The following is a 21,785-nucleotide window of genomic DNA, read 5'->3' on the forward strand; positions in this document are numbered from 1 at the left end:
GAAAGACAGCAGAGGATTGGGTCATACTGGGTTTTTATGGCCATGGTAAAGACTTTGGAGCAAAGGACTAACATCATCTTCAAAAAGAATCACTCTGGCCACTTTCTTGGGAGTAGCCCACAGGGTGTGGTGGTTGGTGATAGGGCAAAGATAGAAGCAGAGAAACCAGTTAAAAGGTTGTTGTAACACCTTTGACAAGAAATAATGACTGTTTGTTTTGTTTTATTTTTTTGGAGACGGAGTCTCGCTCCGTTGCCCAGACTGGAGTTCAGTGGCACTATCTTGGCTCACTGCAAGCTCTGCCTCCCGGGTTCAAGCAATTCTCCTGCCTCAGCCTCCCAAGTAGCTGGGACTACAGGTGCACGCTGCCAGGCTCACCTAATTGGTTTTTTTTTTTTTTTTTTTAGTAGATACGGGGTTTTACCATGTTGCCCAGGCTGTTCTCGAACTCCTTAGCCAAGGCAATCCGCCTCCCTCGGCCTCCCAAAGTGCTAGGATTACAGGCATGAGCCACCACGCCTGGCCAATGATGACTGTTTAGATCAAGGTGATGAGAGATAGTTGGATCATGGATATATTACTTTTTTAGCAGCAATTCTTAATCTATAGATTACTCTCAGATCTCAGAGGAAACTGGGAGTTATTGAGAAGAGAGAAAAATAGCACAAGTTAGGTGCCAATGAATTATAAGCTTATACAAGTTATCCCAAAAGGAGATTTTAAAATCTCTAAAAATCTTTTGTAGGATTGTGGGAAGGGGAATTCAGTCCCTCTTAACCTACGGTTATTCTTTACTTTTTTTGCTCTTTTTAGTCGTTCTGAACTTTGCAATTAAACTGAATCCAGTCATATTTTATTGTTTAGAAAATGAAATTTGAAATCTGGGTACATGTATAAAATTTTGTTATTGATTGTGTTAAATGAGATTTAAACACTAATTTTTTTTTATATTATAGCTTAGCTGTATGGCTACATACAAAGGCAAATAACCAATTTTGGTTTACATTTATTTGGCTTTATAACTTTTTACAGAAGACAATTTGGTTTTAACATCTTTTACAGATTGAGTGTTAACTGTTCCTGAACACTTTGCACAATTTCTTTGCATTTTCACTTTCCTATGTGTTATAACAAAATCCAAAGGTTAGTTTAAATTATTTTATACTGGCTTCATTTGTGTTATATATTAACAGTTCACTTATATTCAGTAGTTCGGTTAAATTGATGTATAGTGGCTTTATTGTATTGCTTATTTCTAAGTATTTTTCTGCCCTCCCAATTTATCACTATATTAGTTAATCTTTTATTATTGTTTTTATGTCTAGGGATTCTTGTTACTGGTGTGTGTGTGTGTGTGTGTGTGTGTGTGTGTGTGTGTGTGTTGACACAGAGAGGGGGAACAGAATCTTTTATGTATCAAGCCTTACCAGTTATAGATTGTAGTCCATCATTATGACTTTTAAGTGCTAAGCAAATTATTGTCCAGAGTGGCAGGCAGACAGTAAAAATCGTAATTATTGTAAGCTCTGTGCCATACTTGTAAATATAGTAATAAATCTGCACTTATATACAATTAAAAATTTAATTGTTTATTCAAGACAAACTTAGGAAATATTTTGACCATGCTTTAAGATTAAATTTAGTAAAGTGAATGGGAAATAGATTTTTGTTTTGCTTTGTGAAAAACACAGTTTTAGGCTACAATTCCAGGAAGCTGTATTTATTTTTTCATAGTAAGAAAGACTAAATTACCACATCTTTTTGAGAATATTGCAGATAGTTAATAAACTTTTCATTTTACTAACCTAACTTTCTCTTTCTTTTAGCAAAACTGTACAATCTAAAGTGGACTGCATTTTGGTAAGTGAAATAACTAATCTTAAAGTTCTTTTCCAATAAGGGTTTTGCCATGATATAAAATACACAATTTTGAAGTAAATATTGATTTTAAATATAATCTAACTCCAGTGAATAAAATTTGATATTTTAATTACAGCCCCCTCAAGTGAATTGTTTATAAGCTACCTAGATACTTTCCTGTATCTCATCAATAATAAAATCACAATCTGAGGTTAATTACATGTTTTTGAATCTTAACTGGCTCTTACTGAAAGATTGCTTAAACAAACAAACTGGATATTTTTCTGTTCTAATAACTCTAAGAATTTGTTTAGAGAAAAGTTTTTGAAGATGTTTAATGGGTTAGTTTTGTTGAGATAGCGTATTTTTCATGTTTTTATTGGCATCCTGTAGGAATTAAGCCATAATAATCGTTTAAGTTTAGATTCTACTTATTAGAACTGTAAAAATTTGTTTTCAAAAACAGCTTTTAAGATGCTTAGTGGATTAGTTTTTGTTGGGTTGCCAGCTTTTAAGATTTGAAGCCACAATAATAGGTTAAATTTAGATTGTGTTAGTATAGTAGTAGTTTTTTAGGTCTTCTTTTAAACGTGTGAAGGAAGGAGCATTGCAGCTACTGGGACATCTGGAATACTGCTGATTTCTTTCATAAAATCTCTACTGAAAGGATACCCTCTAGGCTTTAGAATATACGAAGGCTCTGTACTGTTAGATTCCCCAAATTGTCAGTATAGTTAGTTCTCTTTCCCTACTTGTGAGTTGGGAAGTTCTCTTACCCAAGTTTGGGTCTTGCTTATAAGCTAACCTGACTATGTTGTTGGTGGTGGTGGTGGTGGTGGTCTGTTTCAGTGTCTGGTGCTGAAATAGTAAGATGTCTTATTAACTTATATTATTATTAGCTTATTATCCTCTAGGTAGCTGAGTGCATAGGAATAGTTTATAGGAGAAGAGGAAATTTAATCAGTTCTCTTCACTTTTCTAACCTAATAGCTAGCTAAAAGAGGACTTTGTGGAGGTGTTTTTCTTTTTCCTTTCACTTACTCTTCTTTTTGCGGGGGGGGTGTGTGTGTGTGTGTGGTTTTTTGGTTTTTGAGAGTTGTTTTTTTTTTCTCTTACAATAACCGTCTGAAGTGGGTAATCTTGTTACCTCTCTTTTACAAATGAAGACACCAGTGCTCTGGCATTTCATTCAAAAAATTATTAAAATTATTGAACATCTCTGTCTGCCAGTTTTACTCACAAGGAATACAAAACAGAAAAGACATATTCCATGTCCTTAAGAAATTTAGTCTGTTATAGAGAGATATATTCAAGAGTACTCTTAAGACCTAGAAAAGTGGTGACTGGGGATGGAGGGGGTAACACATTGCCACCAACCCCCAGAGCATTTCCTCTATCTTCCAACTCTTAAGAGTCTCGTTTATGTGTCATTCTGTAATTATTTCATGATTACCATATACTAGACCCTGTTCTTGGTACCATAGTACAGTGGTAAGCAAGACAGACACAGTTCTTGTCTATCTATGGCTACCCACTTTCTTTGCAATACTTGAGATAACTTTGGAGGATTACTCACTTTTTTCTCTTCATTAAGAAGAGGCAGAAGACTGGTATAAATTATAAAATATGACATTTATAAAATACTAAATAAGAACAAAACTCTTTTTAAAGTCTTTTAAAGGTTCAGAAGTGTTTATATTTTAGTGTAAGTTTTAGAATATATGTAAATTTTTACTCAGTAATTTAAAAATACTGTGTTAGGTCCTGGACATATAGTGATAAACAAGATACTAAGATCTCTCCTGTCATGATCCTTTTATTTTATTGGGTGAGGTAGACATTAAACAAGTGAGCAAATAATTAAGCATTACAATTCAGATAACGATAAATGATATTCCACAATTTTTAAAAGGGAAAGGGAGGCAAGCGATGGTGGGTAAGGTAACCTCAGATAGGGTGGCCAGGAAAAGCTTCTCTGAGGAGATGACATTTGAGTGCCAACCTGAGTAGTAAGAAGCCAGCCTTGAGTTATGATCTCCTGGTGACACACAAGAGGTAGAAGAACAGTAGGTACAAAAAATCTGAAGCTGGGAATGAGTTTGGGGTATTTCAAGAATGTAGAATCCCAGTGTGCTGGAACTTATGGAAAGAAGTAGAGAATGATAGAAAAGTTCAAGCAGGGAGTAGTTCATATATTACATATTTAGTCATGGCAAGTAGTATCCTACGTGCATGGAAAGCTGATTAGAGGATTTTATGCAGAAAATAGTGCAATCTAGTTTTGTTTTTTGTTTTTGTTTTTAATACCCTGGCTGTTGTTGGAACAGTGGATTGTGTGTAGGGGGTGGGGGTAGGGGATATGAGTAGAAGCAGGAAAACTAGTTAGGCTATTGCAGAAGTCCAGTAGATAATTCAAGGCTCTTGCTCAGATGATAGTAATGGAAGATTTTTTTTTTTTTTTTAAGTAGAGGGGTTTAAGGCATTTTTGGATATAAAATTAGTAGGTCTTACTTGCTGATAGATTTGATGTGGAGGGGAAACAGAGGAATCAAGGATGATCCCTTTCAGTCTAAAGCATTTCTTCTAGTATTTATTTTACCACAGGTTTGTGTGTAATGAATTTTCTTAGTCTGTGTTGATCTATAAATGTCTTTATTTTGCCTTCTGTTTTAAAAGATAGTTTTGCTGGAAATAGAATGTCTGGTTTACAGTTTTGTTTGCTTGTTTTTTCTTTGATTGTTTTGAATATGCTATTCCATTGCCTTCAGTCTATGCTATTCAGTCTTCTCATAAATATTTTATTATGTTTTCTTCTAGAAGTTTTATAGTCGAGTGTTTTTCTTTTAGATGTTTGAACCATTTTGTGTTAAATTTGTGTTTGCTTTAAGTTGAACTTCAAGTATTATTTTTTATAATATGGATGGATATCCAGTTGTCCAGCACCATTTATTGAAGTCTACCCCACCCCAGTCACCTCCTATATCAAAAATCATTTTATGTGGGTCTTTTTCTAGACTCTTATTTTCCATTGATTGCTGTGTCTGCCTTTATGACATCACTACACTGTCTTGTTTACTGTGCTTTATAGAAAGTCTTGATATCAGATAATATGAATGGTTCATATTTTTTTGGCATTTCCATAACAATTCCAGAGTTACTTTTGTCAATTTTTACTTTTAAAAAAAGTTGTACTTGGATTTTTATTGGGATTACATCGAATTTATAGATCAATTTGGGGACAATTGATGTCTTATTAACAAATTGTAATTCATGAGCTTGGTGTGTCTCCATTTCAGTTGGTTCTTCTATAATATCTTTCAGTGTGTTTTGTTATTTTCTGTGTATAGGTTTTGTACACGTTTTACTAAAACTAAAGTTTTTAGATGCTACTGAGTGTGGCATTTAAAAATTTCTGTTATCCATTGTTTTATTGCTAATAGTTATAGTTATCTAGTAACCTTCAAACTTGCTAAATTCACGTATTAAATCTAGTAGCTTTTATGTAGCCTTTAAGATTTTCTGCCCACTCAATCATATTATCTATGAATAAAAATAATTTTAATTTCTTCTTAATTTATATGCCAATTTATTTTTCTCACCTTATTGTACTGCTAGGACCTCTGAGAGATAGATGAATAGAAATGTGAGAGTGAATTTCCTTGCCTTGTTCCTAATCTTAAGGGAAAAAACAGTGATTCATTCACCATGTAATACGAAGTTAACGTTAGCTTGTTCATGGACACTCTTCATCAGGTTAAACATGTTACTTTCTGTTTCTATTTTTCTAAGAGTTCTTTTTTTTTTTTAAATCATAGTTACATGCGGATTCTTTTTTTGGACCGAGTCTGGCTCTGTCACCAGGCGGGAGTGCAGTGGCGCTATCTCAGCTCACTGCAACCTCCATCTCCCAGGTTCAAGCGATTCTCCTTCCTCAGCCTCCCAAGTAGCTGGGACTACAGGCGTGCGCCACCATGTCCAGCTAATTTTTGTATTTTTAGTAGAGATAGGGTTTCACCATGTTGGCCAGGTTGGTCTTGATCTCTTGATCTCATGGTCCCCCCCTCCTTGGCCTCCCAAAGTGCTTTGAGATGGAATTACAGGCGTGAGCAACCATGCCCAGCCACATGCAGATTTTTATCAAACAATTTTTCTATACTTACTAATAGTTTCTGTTTCTATATTATCACATTTCCTATTCTTTTCCACTGAACTATCTAATCTGCTATAAATCCCATCCAACAAATTTTCTTTTCTAGATCTTATATTTTTTCAATTCTAGAAATTCAACTTTTTGTTTTTTTGATGCAGAGTTTCACTTTTGTTAACCAGGCTGGAGTGCAGTGGCACAATCTTAGCTCACTGTAATCTCCGCCTCTTGAGTTCAAGTGATTCTCCTGCCTCAGCCTCCCAAGTAGCAGGGATGACAGGCACTCGCCACTGTGGCCGGCTAATTTTTGTATTTTTAGTAGAGACAGGGTTTCACCATGTTGGCCAGGCTGGTCTTGGACTCATGACCTCAGGTGATCCGCCCACCTCAGCCTCCTAAAGTGCTGGGATTACAGGTGTGAGCCTTCGCTCCTGGCCTGAAATTCCACTTTTTTTTTTAAGTTCTTTTTTATATCCTCCATTTTATTTCTGTCTTAAATACCTGTCCTAAATTCCTTGACTGCTAATTGTGTATCTCTATCATTTGTTTCTCTATCATTTTCTCTATCATCTTATCATTTTGTTTCTGTCTTAAATTCCTTGATTGCTAATTGTATTATCTCTGTCATTTTTGTGGTCCCTTTTTTTCTTTTTCTTTTTTTTTTTTTTTTTTTGAGAGGAGTTTCACTCTTGTTGCCCAGGCTGCAATGCATTTCATGACCTCAGCTCACTGCAACCTCTGCCATCTGGGTTCAAGTGATTCTCCTGCCTCAGCCTCTGGAGTAGCCTCCAGAGTAGCTGAGATTACAGGTACTCACCACCACGCCTGGCTAATTTTTTGTAGTTTTAGTAGAGATGGGGTTTCACCATGTTGGCCAGGCTGGTCTCGAACTCCTGACCTCAGGTGATCCACCCGCCTTGGCTTCCCAAACTGTTGGGATTGCAGGCGTGAGCCACTGTGTCCTTCCTGTGGTCCATTTTATTTACTGATTTTCATTGCAATTATAGGTCATAATTTTCTGCTTCTCTGCATATCTAATAATTTTTAATGTAGTGCTGAACACTGATTTTTATGGTTTTTGAGCATTTGAGTTTTCTTCTCTTGCTTTAAAGTGTATTGAAGTTTGCCCTTCTTTTCCTTTAAAGTGTATTGAAGTTTGTTTCAGCAGAACTGGAACATGTGTCAGCCACCTGTAGATCCCTGGTAGCTCTTTGCCCAGTCTTTTGGAGTTTTTATCTACATATATACAGTTTAGTTTTCAGCTATAGATTCCAAATTCCAAATCTACATAGAGATTTGTGTAAATTTTGAAGCTGTTTCTTTATCTTTCTTCCATATGGTTCTTTGCCACCTTGAACACTAACCTCCTTCTCTTTAGCTCTGCAGTGCTGCCTCGCTTTGCTTAAGTTGCTCCTTTCTGCACCACAGTCGTCTTCAGATAGAATCGTCTCGTTTGTTTTTTTCTCTCTCAGGTGTAACAGTCTATGCTTTTTGTTGTCCACTTTCTGAAAACACTTGTTTCCTACATTTTATTCACGTTTTGCGATGGTGGCGCTGGGAGAGTTGCTGCAGTATCAGGTACTCCACTGCGGCCACATGCAGCAGTCTATTAACAGCTATTTTAAGGATTCAATAAAATATATAGGCCCCTTTACACCCTCTGTTTCTTTAGTGATTTATTTTCCACTATTCTCCACTAAACCTGTTTCAGACTTCTTTAGCTCAAGCTACTAAACTCACCTCTTCTTTTCTTGCTGCCAGTAAATGATCTTGCCTTCTACTTCTCTGAGAAAATAGGAAGTTGCCTTGTGGTACTCCACCAAATTAATACTATTTCTTGTCCCTAACTTAATACTTGCTCAATTCTATACCAGTTCTTGTCTTCCTTCCCTTATCTCTCAACAGAAGGGTTGTCCTTCTGCCTGTCTGAATGCTGATCTCTCTCTGCCTACCCTCTAGGTCCCATCCATTCCTATCTCAGAATTCATGTCATGATTCATTCTCTTTCTCGTACTTCTTTATTTTTTTATTTTCTACTAGTCTATTCTCATGAATAAATGCTTAATTTTACCCCATCTTTAAAATAGAAATCCTTCCTGAAACCCACAACCTTTATCTAGCTACCACTGTATCTTCTTCCTTTTGAAAGAAGAAAGTCAAAGTTTAGTCAAAGTGTTGATTGAACTTGGTCTCATGCCTCACCTTCCATGCAGTTTTGAACCCCAGTAACAAAAATCTTCTAATACCACTCCTCTGAAACCTTTTTTTTTTTTTTTTTTTTTTTTTGCGACGGAGTCTCGCTGTGTCGCCCAGGCTGGAGTGCAATGGCCAGATCTCAGCTCACTGCAAGCTCCGCCTCCCGGGTTCACGCCATTCTCCTGCCTGGGCTTCTTGAGTAGCTGGGAATACAGGCGCCCGCCACCTCGCCCAGCTGGTTTTTTGTACTTTTTAGTAGAGACAGGGTTTCACCATGTTAGCCAGGATGGTCTGGATCTCCTGACCTCGTGATCCGCCCGTCTTAGCCTCCCAAAGTACTGGGATTACAGGCGTGAGCCACCGCACCCGGCGTGAAACTTATAAAGGATACCGTGACCCCTTACTGCTGAATATCATAGGTAATATCAGTCCCAAATGATAGCCCTTTTTCAGTTCACTGTATTCACCATTTCCATACACACACTACCGCCTCATCCTTCCAGTTTGGTACATTCCCATTTTTAAAATTCCTTAAGATGCCATACTATCCTGGTTTTCCTGTTACATTTTAGGCCTTTCCTTCTCACACCCTTCAAGGGCGTCTGTTGCTTTGTATTTTGTCTGTATTGTCCAAAATAATCTCATCTACTTTGATGGTTTCAATTAATCTCATCATACTGATGACTCCTAATTATATGTCCCCATCCTAAGCTCTAGGCCCATATAATCCAACTGTATATCAGCTGATCAGTTTTACCTGAATGTCACATAGGTACCTCAAACTCAACTTTTCCTAGAGCCAAACTCATATCATACTCCCAATTCTACTATCTGTATTTGTCTCCTATTGCTGCTGTAACAAATTAACATATGTTTAGAGGCTGCATAAAATAACACAAATTGATTATTTTAGAGTTCTGTGGGCCAGCAATCTGACATGGGTCTCACGGGGATAAAACTAAGTTGTTAGCAGTGCCATGGGTTTTTTGTTTTGTTTTATTTTTTTCTGGAGACCCTAGGGAAGAATATGTTTCCTTGCCTTTTTTAACTTCTAGTAGCTGCATCTTCAAAGCCATTAATGACTGCTTGAGTCTTTTTACATTGCATCACTCTGACAGGGCTCTTTATTGTAGTCAAATCTGTTTCAGCCTCGCTCTTATCAGGATACCTGAATATACCATTGATCCTACTCAGAGAAGCCAAGATAATCTCCCCATCCTAAGGTCCTTAATTTGGTCCTATGCCATGCAAATTTCCAGGGGTTCAAAGATAGGACATGAACATTTCTGGGGTCATTATTCTATCTATCATACTGTCTTAGTGAATGGTATTCACTCATCTAACCTAAAAATCTAGAAGTCAGTCTTGACTCTTCCTCAGCCTACTTTACAACTAGTCAGTCACCAGATCCTATCAGTTCTGACTCCTTGGTTGCTCTGTTTTTGTGTATTCTTACTGTAATGAATTAATCCAGATCATAATTATTTGAGACACTGCAACTCTTTTTCTGCTTCTAGTCTGTCCACATTCGTTCTCCACACTATCATCACAGTCGTCTTTTTAAAGTTCTGTTTATTTCACACCTTTGCTTAAAACCTTTCATTGGCTCCCCATTGCTCTGCCTTATGGCATAGAAGATTCTTCATACTAAGACCTCACCTTTTTTGTCTAACCTCATCTGTCTCTACTCTCCTCACAGCCTATCAGCAAGCTGTGGAGTAGAAGAGAATATTTACTCCCTCAATCTGTAAGAGCATTATCCATGGAACTTTTGGTGGTAGAAATGTTTTATATTATATATGCAGTATTCAATATGGTAATCAGTAGCCATGTGTGGCTATTGAATACTTGAAATGCGGTTAGTGTGACTGAGGAATTGAACTTTTGTTTAATTTTAATGAATTTGGAGTTAAATAGCCACATGTGGCTAGTGGTAATGATTTGGAAACACAGATCTTGAACAGTGGTTCTCAACCAGAGGCAGTATTTGCCCTCTACGCCCCTAGGGGACATTTGACAATACATGGAGACATTTTGGGTTTTCACACTTGGTGAGTTCTACCGGTATCAGATGGGTAGAGGCCAAGGATGCTGTTTCAGCATCCTCCAAAACAGGATGTTCCCCACCCCCAAAACAGACTTATCAGCCCAAAATGTCAGAGTGCTGAGGGTTGAGAAACTCTAATCTTGACTGTTCCTTCTTTTTTTGTAATACGTGCTTATATTTTAGGATTCATCTTAGATATCAACCCCTCTGGAAAGCCTTCTATGATTTCTCAGGTCTGAATTTTATATTTTCTGTTCCATGATATCCTGTGCTTACCCTTATTTGTGTGATACAGTAACCTTTATGGTAGTTATAATTGGCATTTTTATTTGGTCTTGGCTTCTTGAGTATAGGAACATTTGCATTGGAATATACCCAGAGGCACATGAACGTGATCAATATTTGTTGAGTGTACGAATGAGTATAAACTAATGAATCAATCATTAAACATATTGCAGTTTAAAATAGGAGTGTTGCCACCTTAATATTATACCTTTTAGAGAAAATACACTTATAAAATATTTGGAAATAGTTTTGGGAGTCACTCCTGGTTTGCCAGTAAGTAAAGATAACTCGTTCCTTTAGAAGGGAAGAACTTTTTTTTTTCTGTTTCTGTCATTCTTCCCTTTGCTCCTGCTCTACTCGGTTTAGTATGCCCCTTCCTTCCATACTCACCTGTTAAGAGATGACCAATCCGATCCATCCCCACTCTCATCCCCAGAGTGCTCGTGAGGAACTAAAACTTTATTGCATAAATGCAGGAAGGATTTAAGCAGGTGAAGTGGGACAAATAGACTAGAAACGGAAGAAAAAAAAATGACTAGCAGTATAGCAGAGTGGCTCAGAGCTGAGCCTATAGCTTTTCTGAATTCCCATAATTCTAACCTAACTTAGGTGGGTATAAAGAAGGATGATAGTACCTGTTCCACTAAGTTGTCATATATATTAAATGAGATAATTAGTATAAATATAGTGCATAGCACATAAGCACACACGGCAGCTTTAGTTGAAGGTGTTATATGTGTAAATTCATAATGTGGATCAAATTGACTTAATTTCCATAAATATATGTTTCTAAGTCTAAACATTAGTCAAGGATTACATTTTATGTTCATCATCACAGAACTTACTGTTTAAAAATAAATGCTCACCATATGGAATTACTGAGGGTAGAGTATTGAAGTTCTTAAACATAGCGGGTGGAAGATGGAGAAAGTTTGGAATCACCTGGCTAAAGCCATCCAAGAAACTGGAAGGTGCTTACTGTAGAACACTTCATGCTCCCTCCCTCTTCAGGCCTTTGTAGGTGCTACTAACTTAACCAGCAGTGCTCTTCTTGAGTTTCTTCACTTACCTAAGTTCTACTCCTTTTGTTGCACTAACTCAGAAGTTACCTTTTTCAGAAATCTTTGTCTACTAGGGCTATGTGTTTATCTGCAGATAATAGAAAATCCTAACTGTAGAATGAAACAACTGGTGGCTTAAAGTAGTAAGAATTTGTGTCACCAAATAAGAAGTCCAAAGTTAGACATTCAAGAGTATTGCAATAACTGCAATGCAACCAGAGTCCTCGTCTCTTTTTTATTTGCTATGTTATCTTTTGTTCTGTCACATCACTGATGGCCTACTCTACCACTATGCCTTTAGTCCAAAGACTAAGGCAGGAAAAAGTGAAGAAGGGCAAACAGGCTTTCTTCTAGGGAAGCCATCTTTTTATTCAGGACACCTCCTTATATTCAGGAAAACCACTTTTGGAACTTCAACCTCCAGAGTAATGTCACATGGCTACCCCTACCTGCAAGGGGAACTAGGACGTATTTTGTTTTCTAGTCTAAACCAGAGGAAGAAAAAGAATGTGGTGGTTAGCAACATATGTAGCATAAGACAACCTATTAGTCATGCTGTCCAGTGTTAAGGGCCCCAGCTTTCTTGTACTCTGTGTGTATCCCTTTCAAAGCTATTACCATGTAGTATGCTATTGCCAGCTTCATTTGTTTTCTTCTCCAAAAATAAGTTTTGGAAGTAAGGGCTGGGTCTTATGTCTCTATATCCCTAGTACTTTAACACTGTCTTTTCATGGAAGACACTCAGTAAATATTTACTGGTTATTTACAAACAGTGATTATCAAAAAGTAAGTAAATATGCACATAATATCCCCTAAACAAAGTTTTACTGTTATTGTTAGTATTTATTAATTACCATGTGGCAGACAAAGGCTTCACATGTTTTATCATTCAGTCCTCATAATTTGCCTGTGAGGTTAATGTGTCATCATCGTCATTTTACAGATGAAGAAGCAGACTCAGACAAGTTTAAGTAATTTATCTAAGGTTTTAAAACTTACTTATTGGTAGAGTTAGACATTTAATTCAGATAATCTGACTTCAGATCCCAGACTTTTAAAAACTATGCTATATCATTCTTTACAGATTTTCTCAAGTATGAGTTTATAATCAAGAAAATGTTCCTTAATTTTCCAAATAGAAAGTAATCTGAAATGAAAAATTAAAAACTGGCCTGATCTTACTGAATTTTAGTAACCAATAATTGTAAATGCAGTCTGTTTTTATAAGCAGGTTGTCTGAATGCCATTTTAAAAACTTACAGTGTGCTCTCTAAAGTAAAATAGCTAAAATAATGTTAGATACTTAAATTGATTCCAATTGTGAAGACAATATGAAATGTACTAGAAGTGAAAAATATGAAGTATCTTTTCTAGTTTTAAAGCTATGAAAAATTTTGTCTGTTTATCAGTAAAGACAAATGAAAATATTTGTAGTAGCATAAATATGAATAGATTTTTTGTTAATGTTTTAATGTTTTTGCAGTGAAAATGTAATTTTTAACAATAACCAGCATATCTTAAACTAAATTTCTTACCTGAGTTGTAACACTTGTAGATATATAATGTCATAATACACTTGTAAAACTGATCCAGTTACATTTTTCATAGTTTAATAGTCAAGGTAACATTTTACCCTTGATATATCTGACACCCGAGCATTACTAGCTAAACCCAGCTGAGTGTAAAAGTTTCTCAGTCTATATTACTGAGTCCCCTTATTTTACTTCAGTTACGTTAGACTACCTGAGGGGTATAGTAGGGACTAAAATGTAAGAGAAATAACCTTTTTTTCCCTTGAGACATCGTCTCACTCTGTCACCCAGGCTGGTGTGCAGTGCCTTGATCATAGCTCACTGCAGCCTCAAATTCCTGGGCTCAATTCGAGTGATCCTTCTGCCTCAGCCTCCTGAGAAACTGGTACTATAGGTGCACGCCACCAAACCTGGCAAAAAAAAAAAAAATTTGTTTTTTGTATGGATGAGGCTTCATTATGTTGCCAAGACTGGTCTTGAATCAACTCCTAGCCTCAAGTGATCCTCCTGCCTCAGCCTCCCATGAGAAATAATTCTTAATATTTGGTGTACAAAAGGCATAGTCTGCTGAGAGTCAACCAAAGGAGGATGGGAAATAGTAGTCCAGTATTTCCCAAAATAATGCTCCTTGGAGTAGCAATCTCATAAACAAGGAATATGTTATGCAAAAGGTTCCATAACCAGGCATGGCAGCTGTTGCCCCAGCTACTCAGGCTGAGAGGATTGCTTGAGGTCAGGAGTTCCAGACTGCAGGAGCTACAATTGTGTCACCACAGTACAGTCTGGGTGACAGAGCAAGACCCCATCTCTTTAAACCAAAAAAAAGTTCCATAGTCAAGTATGTTTATGAACTCAATTAAAAGATGTCTTAAATGCTGTATCAGCTGCTACATGTCATCAACCTTATGTGTGCAATATGTTCCAAAAATTTTTCCCTCTGAATTCCTCTTCACCCTTTCCCTCATACAACTTCTCATGAAACTGGCGTTAGGAAACATAATATTTATGAAATAGTAAGGTCTATAGGGCAAGTTTCTAGAGTAGAAAGAGAAATTACTTTTTACATACTATTCATAAATAACAGGATGTTGAGAACTTCCTGTTTATATTACTGCCTTCAGGTGTGTATACCAACAGGAAGCAATCTCCCAACTAATTCTAATGTTTGGGTCCCCTAAATTGACTAGTTTTGCTTTGGAGTTATTAGAAAAAATAAAGGTTAAGGGGGCTCTATATTTTGGTTCCCTTTAGCAAGGCTAATGTAAAATTAAGTAACATTTAGCTTGCCAGGAACTCAGCTGAAAACAAGAGAAAAATATTTCTATCTCATGGATTCAGTAATTCAACAGTAATCCTAGTAAGATTTTAGAAGTAAGAGTGGACAACCTGGGCTGGTTGCCGTGGCTCATGCCTATAATCCCAACACTTTCCGAGGCAGGAGGATCACTTGAGCCCAGGAATTTGAGACTAGCTTGAGCAATATAGGGAGATCCCATCACTACAAAAAATAAAAAATCAGCTGGGCATGATGGCATCAACATGTATTCTCAGGTACTTGGGAGGCTGAGGTGGGATTATCTCTTGAGCCCAGGAGGTCAAAGGCTGCATTGAGCCATGAACATGCCACTGCACTCCAGCCTGGGTTACAGAGTGAGACCCTGTCTCAAAAACAAACAAAAAATCGGGTAGACAACCTTTGCTTACTTTTTCCCTATCACCTGGCTGCAGAGATCAAAGGCTTAAAACCAGGAATAAAACAGGTTGAGTATTTTAAGTTCATTTAAGTCTGTATTATATACCTTCCAGGAAGAGTGTACCATCTTATTTTCTAGGGCTCTCTAACGGGCCAGAAAATTTTTTTTTAAGAAAATTAAAAAAAGAAAGCATTTTTTATGTCTTGCCAGCTATTTCTAGGTTTAAAAAATGCAGTTAGCCTATATTTTTGGTGACTTAACATATCCTAATAAAGCATGTGCTTTACTGAGCATGCTATGCTTGGCACCTAGAAGGCCAAGTAAACTCACCTGGTCAGAAGTGGAACATGTCTAATGAGTTCCTTGTCGTCGGTAAGTATATGGCTTTCTGAGTTAAGTCAACTCTACTAGGGTAGGGTTTATTCATGAGAACTGACAAAAGGAGGATTTTCTAGGACTATCCCTAGGAGAGAAAATTCGAAAAATGACGTGGGGTTACCAGAATAACCTGTTGCTTCTGGAGGGTTAAATGTATTGTCACTTTCTGAAACTAGGTAACAGATGCCATCATTCAGATAATTGTGTAGTGAGTCAGGTTCCTTCCAGGGGAGAAGTCTTAGTGATGTCCTTTTGCAAGGGAATATAGTAAAAAACTTGTAGTTGGTATATTTTAAGTTTTAAACACTGATTATATAATCCTTTAAAACAGGGGTCCCCCAGGTACTAGTTCGTGGCCTGTTAGGAACCAGGCCACACAGCAGTAAGTGAGCAGCGGGCGAGCAAGCATTACTGCCTGAGCTCCGCCTCCTGTCAGATCAGCAGCGGCATTAGATTCTCGTAGGAGCACAAACCCTATTGTGACCTGAGCATGCGAGGGATCTAGGTTATACGTGCCTTATGATAATCTAACTAATGCCTAATGGTCTAAGATGGAACAGTTTCATCCCAAAACCATCCCCGTGATCCCCACCCCATCCATGGAAAAATTGTCTTCCGTGAAACTGGTCCCCGGTACCAAAAAGGTTGGGGACCATTGCTTCAAAAGACTTTTCCTCTTTGCCTTCCATCTCTACTGGCACAGTGTTTATACTCCTGAGGCAAATGATCAAAATCAACAGCCTAAGCTGTGTTCTCTAAAAACTGTCCTACTTTAGTGAGCAGCAAAGCCTATTGTGAGATAAACCTTAAGAACCAACTTTCTGGGCACGCTTGAGTTGTCCATTACAAAAATCTAAAACCTAAAAAAGAAAAAAAAAATCATGGCAGAGGTACTAACTACCCCATGTGAAAAATTCAATTTTAGCATAGTTAAAATCAGGCAAAGGAAGGCAGTGCAAGCAGTCCATTGGTAGGAAGTCTGTTCATGTATCATGGTTATCTTTGTGGAATTTCAGTAGTACCTGAGTTCTCACCAGGATCCTATCTGGGACACTGCAATAGAGATTATTTCCGTGGGTATAACCATCCTAGTCTCATCTCCATCTTGGCTTAATGGAATCTTATTGGTATGGCTTGCTTCATATCTAAGTACTGTGTGTTTCACAGATCTTGGATTTTAAAACATATGATTGTTCAGATACAGCCTGGATGGTAATAACCAATAGGTCTGGTCCAGCAAATCAAGCATCTGGTGCTTATGGCCCAGGAAGGAATCAGCTACTGACCCTGTAGATGGACCAAAAGGGCTAAACTTGAGACCCACAGCTGGATGTGTTCCACAAAATTGTTTTGTTTGGCCCACACTGATGTTTTAAAAATTTTGGATTGGTTGCCGTATTTTAGAATGAGGAAAGTTCACAGAAAAACTTAGGTGTTTGTTTTCTGTTTTCTCTTGAAAACAGGACATTGAGCCCTTGTTTCCACATGACAGCAGTTGAACCTAAGTAGTGGTTATTCTTTTTAAACATGACATGTACTCTTTAGTCCTCTCAGTCCCCACCATGCTTTTACCTCCTCAGATTTTTCTTACCTATGTTCTACTGTACTCATGTGCATTACCTGCCTGGCATTTGAGTTTGTGGCTTTTGTGTTAGATTATTTGGGGGCAAGGTTATTATAAGAGCTATTCTTTGCAGGGTTGGGGACCCATAATAGTACATATGAGGATAGATAATGGGAAGAAAGCCTCTGTTTTTGTTTCTTAGTAATACGGAGTCTTTACTGTCAGTTCCTGCTTTAGCTGGCCATTACAACATCTAGTCAATAGAAAGCAAAAATAGTATATAACAAAAATAATGATAACTATTTTGAGTCTCTGCTATAGATCAGCCACTGTGTAAAACATGTAGCCTTCTCACTTTCCTCTGAGACTATCCTTGATGACTCTATTGTAGATTGTGGTTTAACATACCCTCTCAACACTTTTTCTTCATAGCGTTTATCATCATCATGTAACACATGTTTTACTTTTAAATTTTGTCTGTCTTCCTGTTACTAAAATATAAGGTAGTACCTAGAGCATAGTAGGCACTTGATGCTAGATGAATATATAAATGAATAATCTTGTTTAATTTTTAAACTTTCCAAGTCTGTCCCATGGTTTAGTGTTTTAAATCAGAAGCCAGTTTTCTTCATGTACTTGCCGCTAAAGTGTTCTGAGAAACAGACCTACTATTAGAATGGGGCCTTCTAAGAGAGAGGACACACTCCCAGCAATAAATTTGAGTAGTTCACTCCAGCAGTAATTCTTAACAATTACTTTCCTGCCCTCCAGAGATATATGCTGCATCTGTGAGGGGTTATGGGTGTGGAGTACGCCATTCCAAAAAATTATCTTCTTCCCTTTACAGGAGAAAGCATGCTTTCTCACCTCAAATCCTTGCTTTAATGAATGCTAAATGGTTACCAAGGTCAACTCACCGACCCAGACTTGATCGAAACTAAAAATTTTGTTTGCAATATGTAATTAAAATATATCAAATAAATAAATAACAAAAATTAACCTATTATGGCTCGAAAAAGGCTCATGGGTAGAAGATCAGATTTATTTTGTTATACAGCACTGGAGTTACTGTTAGTAAGATTTATCTCAGAATCTTATTTTTTCTTTCTATTCACTTAGTGGAGAAGAAATAGGCAGTTTTCAAAATGAAGAGCATGTCTGTGCAGAATTTATTTGAGTGGGAAAATGTGGCAGTGGGGCCAGATTTAAATAGCTTGTTTGGTTTTGTTTAGTATCACAAAAAGAAATAATTTATATAAGGCCATGCCAAGTAAAGGATTTTGAACCTTTTACTCTTTCCTTTTTTTATATTAAACACTTGAGTTATTTTACCCTCCTTTAGTGTGTGAGAAAAACATATTTAATGTTTTTGTTTTTCTCTCCTTTAGGGACTCCAGTGGACTAAATTGCCACTGAGGCACAAAAAAATGAGTTCTGGTAACTTTTGTGTTTCATAATTATGAACAGTGCCCTAACCATTGTCAGGTAGCTTTCAAATTTATTACATTGTCTCAAGAATAGGAAAAAATATGATGATAATTTCTCATCATTACCTGAAAGAAACGCAATTTTCCTTAATATGTTTGTATTCAAAGAATGACATAATACACAAAAGTTGCTCTGATGGAAACAAATGAATTCTTATAGTATTCTAATTTTTCTATCTTTGCGTTTTAAGTCATTTCAAACTTGCAGAAAAGTAAACTCTAGGGGAGAAAAGAAGAAAAGATTACTAGGAACAGAGAAAACAGGCACTAAAGAATTGACTTTTCCTCTCAATGGCCTACCTCTTTGTTAAGGCTGTAGCTTTGTAATCTTGAAGAATCCAGTAGAAGTTCAGTTTTTTTAAAGCATCGTGGCAGCTGGACTGTCAACTACCATCATTTTTTTACATGCTGAAAAAAGTTAAAAACACAGTGACTAGAAAGATCTAAACCTTATCCTTCCTGCTGATACCTCCACCCATCCCCACCTGCTAGTAGAACCGTGGGATCTTTTCAAATAGCACACAGAAACATTGGTAATAACCTTGCCTTCTCCTGAGTGACTCAGAGTGAATTTAGGGGAATGTTACATGATGATCCTGTGATGGTCAGTTTTTATAGAATTTAACAATGGGAAGAAGTGTTCTTAAGATGGCTCTCATTTGAATTCTATTTCAAGGGGACTCAAATCTTTTGGCTTTGGTACCCTTTGGCTGTTTGAACCCTAATTCCTACTGTGAGTGTTTTAGCAGTATGCTGTCTAAGCATTTCATTTGGTTCTTACTTTGGCACTTATGTAGCCAAAGATACTGTGGTACTATGGTACTTTCTACCGTGTTATTCATTATCTCAGTTTCAGAGATTCAGCTTCCTTTTTTACTATTAAGTTCTAAAAAATTCCTTGTGGTTGTGTTTCTTTCCTGGATTTATCTTTTGATTTATCATCAATTTATGAACTCAGTTTCTTAAAAGTATTAAACAGGCAAACATAAATAGCTAAGAAAACCAAAATATATTTTAAAGCACATTCATAAAAATTACCAGTTTAGATACAATGAATGTCCCTACTTTTTTCTGTTATAATGTAATGTAATCAATTCTTAATTTTATGTGCAGAAACTTCTCAATATTAAGCACAGAATCTACTTAGTAATATCTTACATGTCTATCTTGGAGTAAGAATTTGTCAGTGCCAATGTTGCAGCCCCTTGGGGCTTCTTAATATTGGAATTTCTCCAGGCTTGATTACAGTTGAAAGAAGGTGAAAGGAAATTTCTTTATTGTTTAGCTTGTTTTTAGATGGCAGTAAATTCTCTAGGTCATCTAACAGGATGAGGGAGACAAGCATTGTGAGAAACAAGTTTTGGGTTTTGCTGACATTTGCTTTTCAGCATTGCATCACTTTTCCTTAACTGTTCTCTAAGTACTGATGTCTTTCAAATTGACTCAGATCATATTCCTTATCTTTGAGCAGAATATTTTGAACAGAAAATTAAGCCATTTTCATTTATATACCCAATTCAGTAGGTTTATAAATAAAAGGGCAAATCCTCACAATAATACAAGTACAGTAAAAATTACTCTCCCCATTTGATTTATATTTTCTAGAACTGAGAATAGAAAAACAATTTCCTCTTACACTGTTTATAGTAGGTAGCCCTTGAAAGAAAATCACTTATCCCTACCGCCCCCAGTGGTCTTCATAACAAGTTAGGAAACTGAAAATTGCTGAAAACTAAGAATTCTAAGCAACAAGCATGGAAAATAGAGTCCTCATACCTGATCTTTTTCTCTATCTTCCTTACTCAATCCTGTGGAAGAACTGCTGAGGCCTAAGAAAATATAATATCTGTTATGCTGATTGTTTCTACAAATTTAAAGAGGCTACAGGATAAGCTTTATACTTTCTCCCTTTTGATCCTTCTGTCAGTGATGCTGGTGAAGAAGAGTCCTTTTAGAAACTCTTCCTGAATCAGTGTTGCCTGAGGGGGGAAAAATAAGAATTTTTTGTTTGGAATTTTGTTTTCGAAGCTTAAAAAAATCAAGGGCAGACAAATTCAAGCATAATAGTGTATTTATGTTCCCTCCATATATGGTAACTCAAGAAACAGTTAAACTTGATTATTTAGGTTTCTGGAATTTAAGCTGACTATTCCAAATACAAAGTTAAATTAAAATGTAAAAAAATAAAAATAAAAAACTTTTTAATGATACCAGTCTGAAAAGAAAAGTTTCATGGACTAATTATGGACATGATACCCTGATTGGTCATCTTCCATCAGAACTCAGTTATTGTCAAACTGACCAGTATTTTGGAAGGTGTTTATAAGTCTCAACAAGCATTTCTGCTAATTCTGGAAATGATAATCCTCAGATACAATTTCACCATCAAAGATTTGCGTGAAAGCTCCTCAGTGAAGTACTAATTGTTATGCTCCTTATAAGCATCAGCCCTTCCCCAGTTTTTTAACCTTGCTTAAAAAAACAAGACCAAACAGAGTAACACGAGAGGGAACATTGTCGTTACAGGGAACAAATCACTACAGATTTCAAACAAGGGAAATCACTATTTATTAACATTTGTGAAGTGTGGCTTAAACCTGATGCTTCACTTTTTCACAGTGGTCCCTAAAAACAGGAGCAGATCTCTCCATTTAGACTACTTTTAAACTGAATACTAAGCCAACAAATAATGAAAACATAGTTCCTTACCATCTGCTTAAAGGTCTTTAAGTTCTGGTAATAAGACATTCAAAACTCACTCTGGTTCTCTGCAGTCCATCTGGTACGTATTGACAGTTCAGAAACAGATGTCCTCAGCAAACAGGAACACCAAAAAATTAGTATTTGCAATATAGAATATTGTTTCAGGAATTTATTTATCACAGAAGAGAAATGAAAAGTTACCCATTTTGTTCCCAGCCAAACCTGGGAAAAGTTATTTCTTATCTATTCTGCTTAGATCGATTATTTATTTCTCTCTAGTAGCACAACTGTTGTCAGAAATACTTACTAACTTCAATTTTGTGTCAACAGCTCAGGAAAAAATAGTTTCTGCCCTTTTCTGCACTCACCCTAAGGAAAGCCAGTACTTGTGTAACATAATCTTCAATGATGAGTGACCAAGTCTGATGGTCACATATAAAATCTGAAGGACCCTTGCTCTTGTATTCCAACCAAGTTAGTGGAGATTACCAGGCTAAATAAGTCCTGAATTTCTTAAAGATGCCTTACCTACTCCCAAGTTCACTGAAGCCTTATTCACAATACCTAAGATACGGAAGCAACCTACGTGTCCATAATCAGATGAATGGATAAAGAAAATGTAGTTATATATACACAGTGAAGTAGTATTCAGCCTTAAAGTGGGGGAACTTCTGTTATTTACAACAACATGGACTAACCTGGAAGGCATTATGCTAAGTGAAATAAGCCAGGCACAGAAAGACAAATACTGCATGATCTCACTTATATATGGAATCTAGAAAGGTTGGACTCATATACGTAGAGAGTAAAATGATGGTTACCAGAGACTGG

The 21,785-nt window shown here is 36.7% G+C and overlaps 1 protein-coding gene across 5 annotated transcripts in view; it reads left to right on the plus strand.

The window, feature by feature from the left end:
* The window catches only part of RFX7 (regulatory factor X7), a 158,138-nt gene that overhangs the window by 72,122 nt on the left and 64,231 nt on the right, over window positions 1-21,785 (plus strand). For 4 of the 5 annotated variants that reach the window (XM_023228670.2, XM_023228672.2, XM_023228671.2 and 1 more), the window contains one exon: window positions 1,827-1,860. In XM_023228670.2, coding sequence (XP_023084438.1) covers window positions 1,827-1,860 — 34 coding nt within the window. Of the gene's footprint in view, window positions 1-1,082; window positions 1,144-1,826; window positions 1,861-21,785 lie in introns of those variants that run through there. The other variant, XM_023228674.2, reaches the window with a different exon arrangement.

The sequence above is a fragment of the Piliocolobus tephrosceles genome, chromosome 6 (genome assembly GCF_002776525.5).
Source record: "Piliocolobus tephrosceles isolate RC106 chromosome 6, ASM277652v3, whole genome shotgun sequence".
Classification (NCBI taxonomy): domain Eukaryota; kingdom Metazoa; phylum Chordata; class Mammalia; order Primates; family Cercopithecidae; genus Piliocolobus; species Piliocolobus tephrosceles.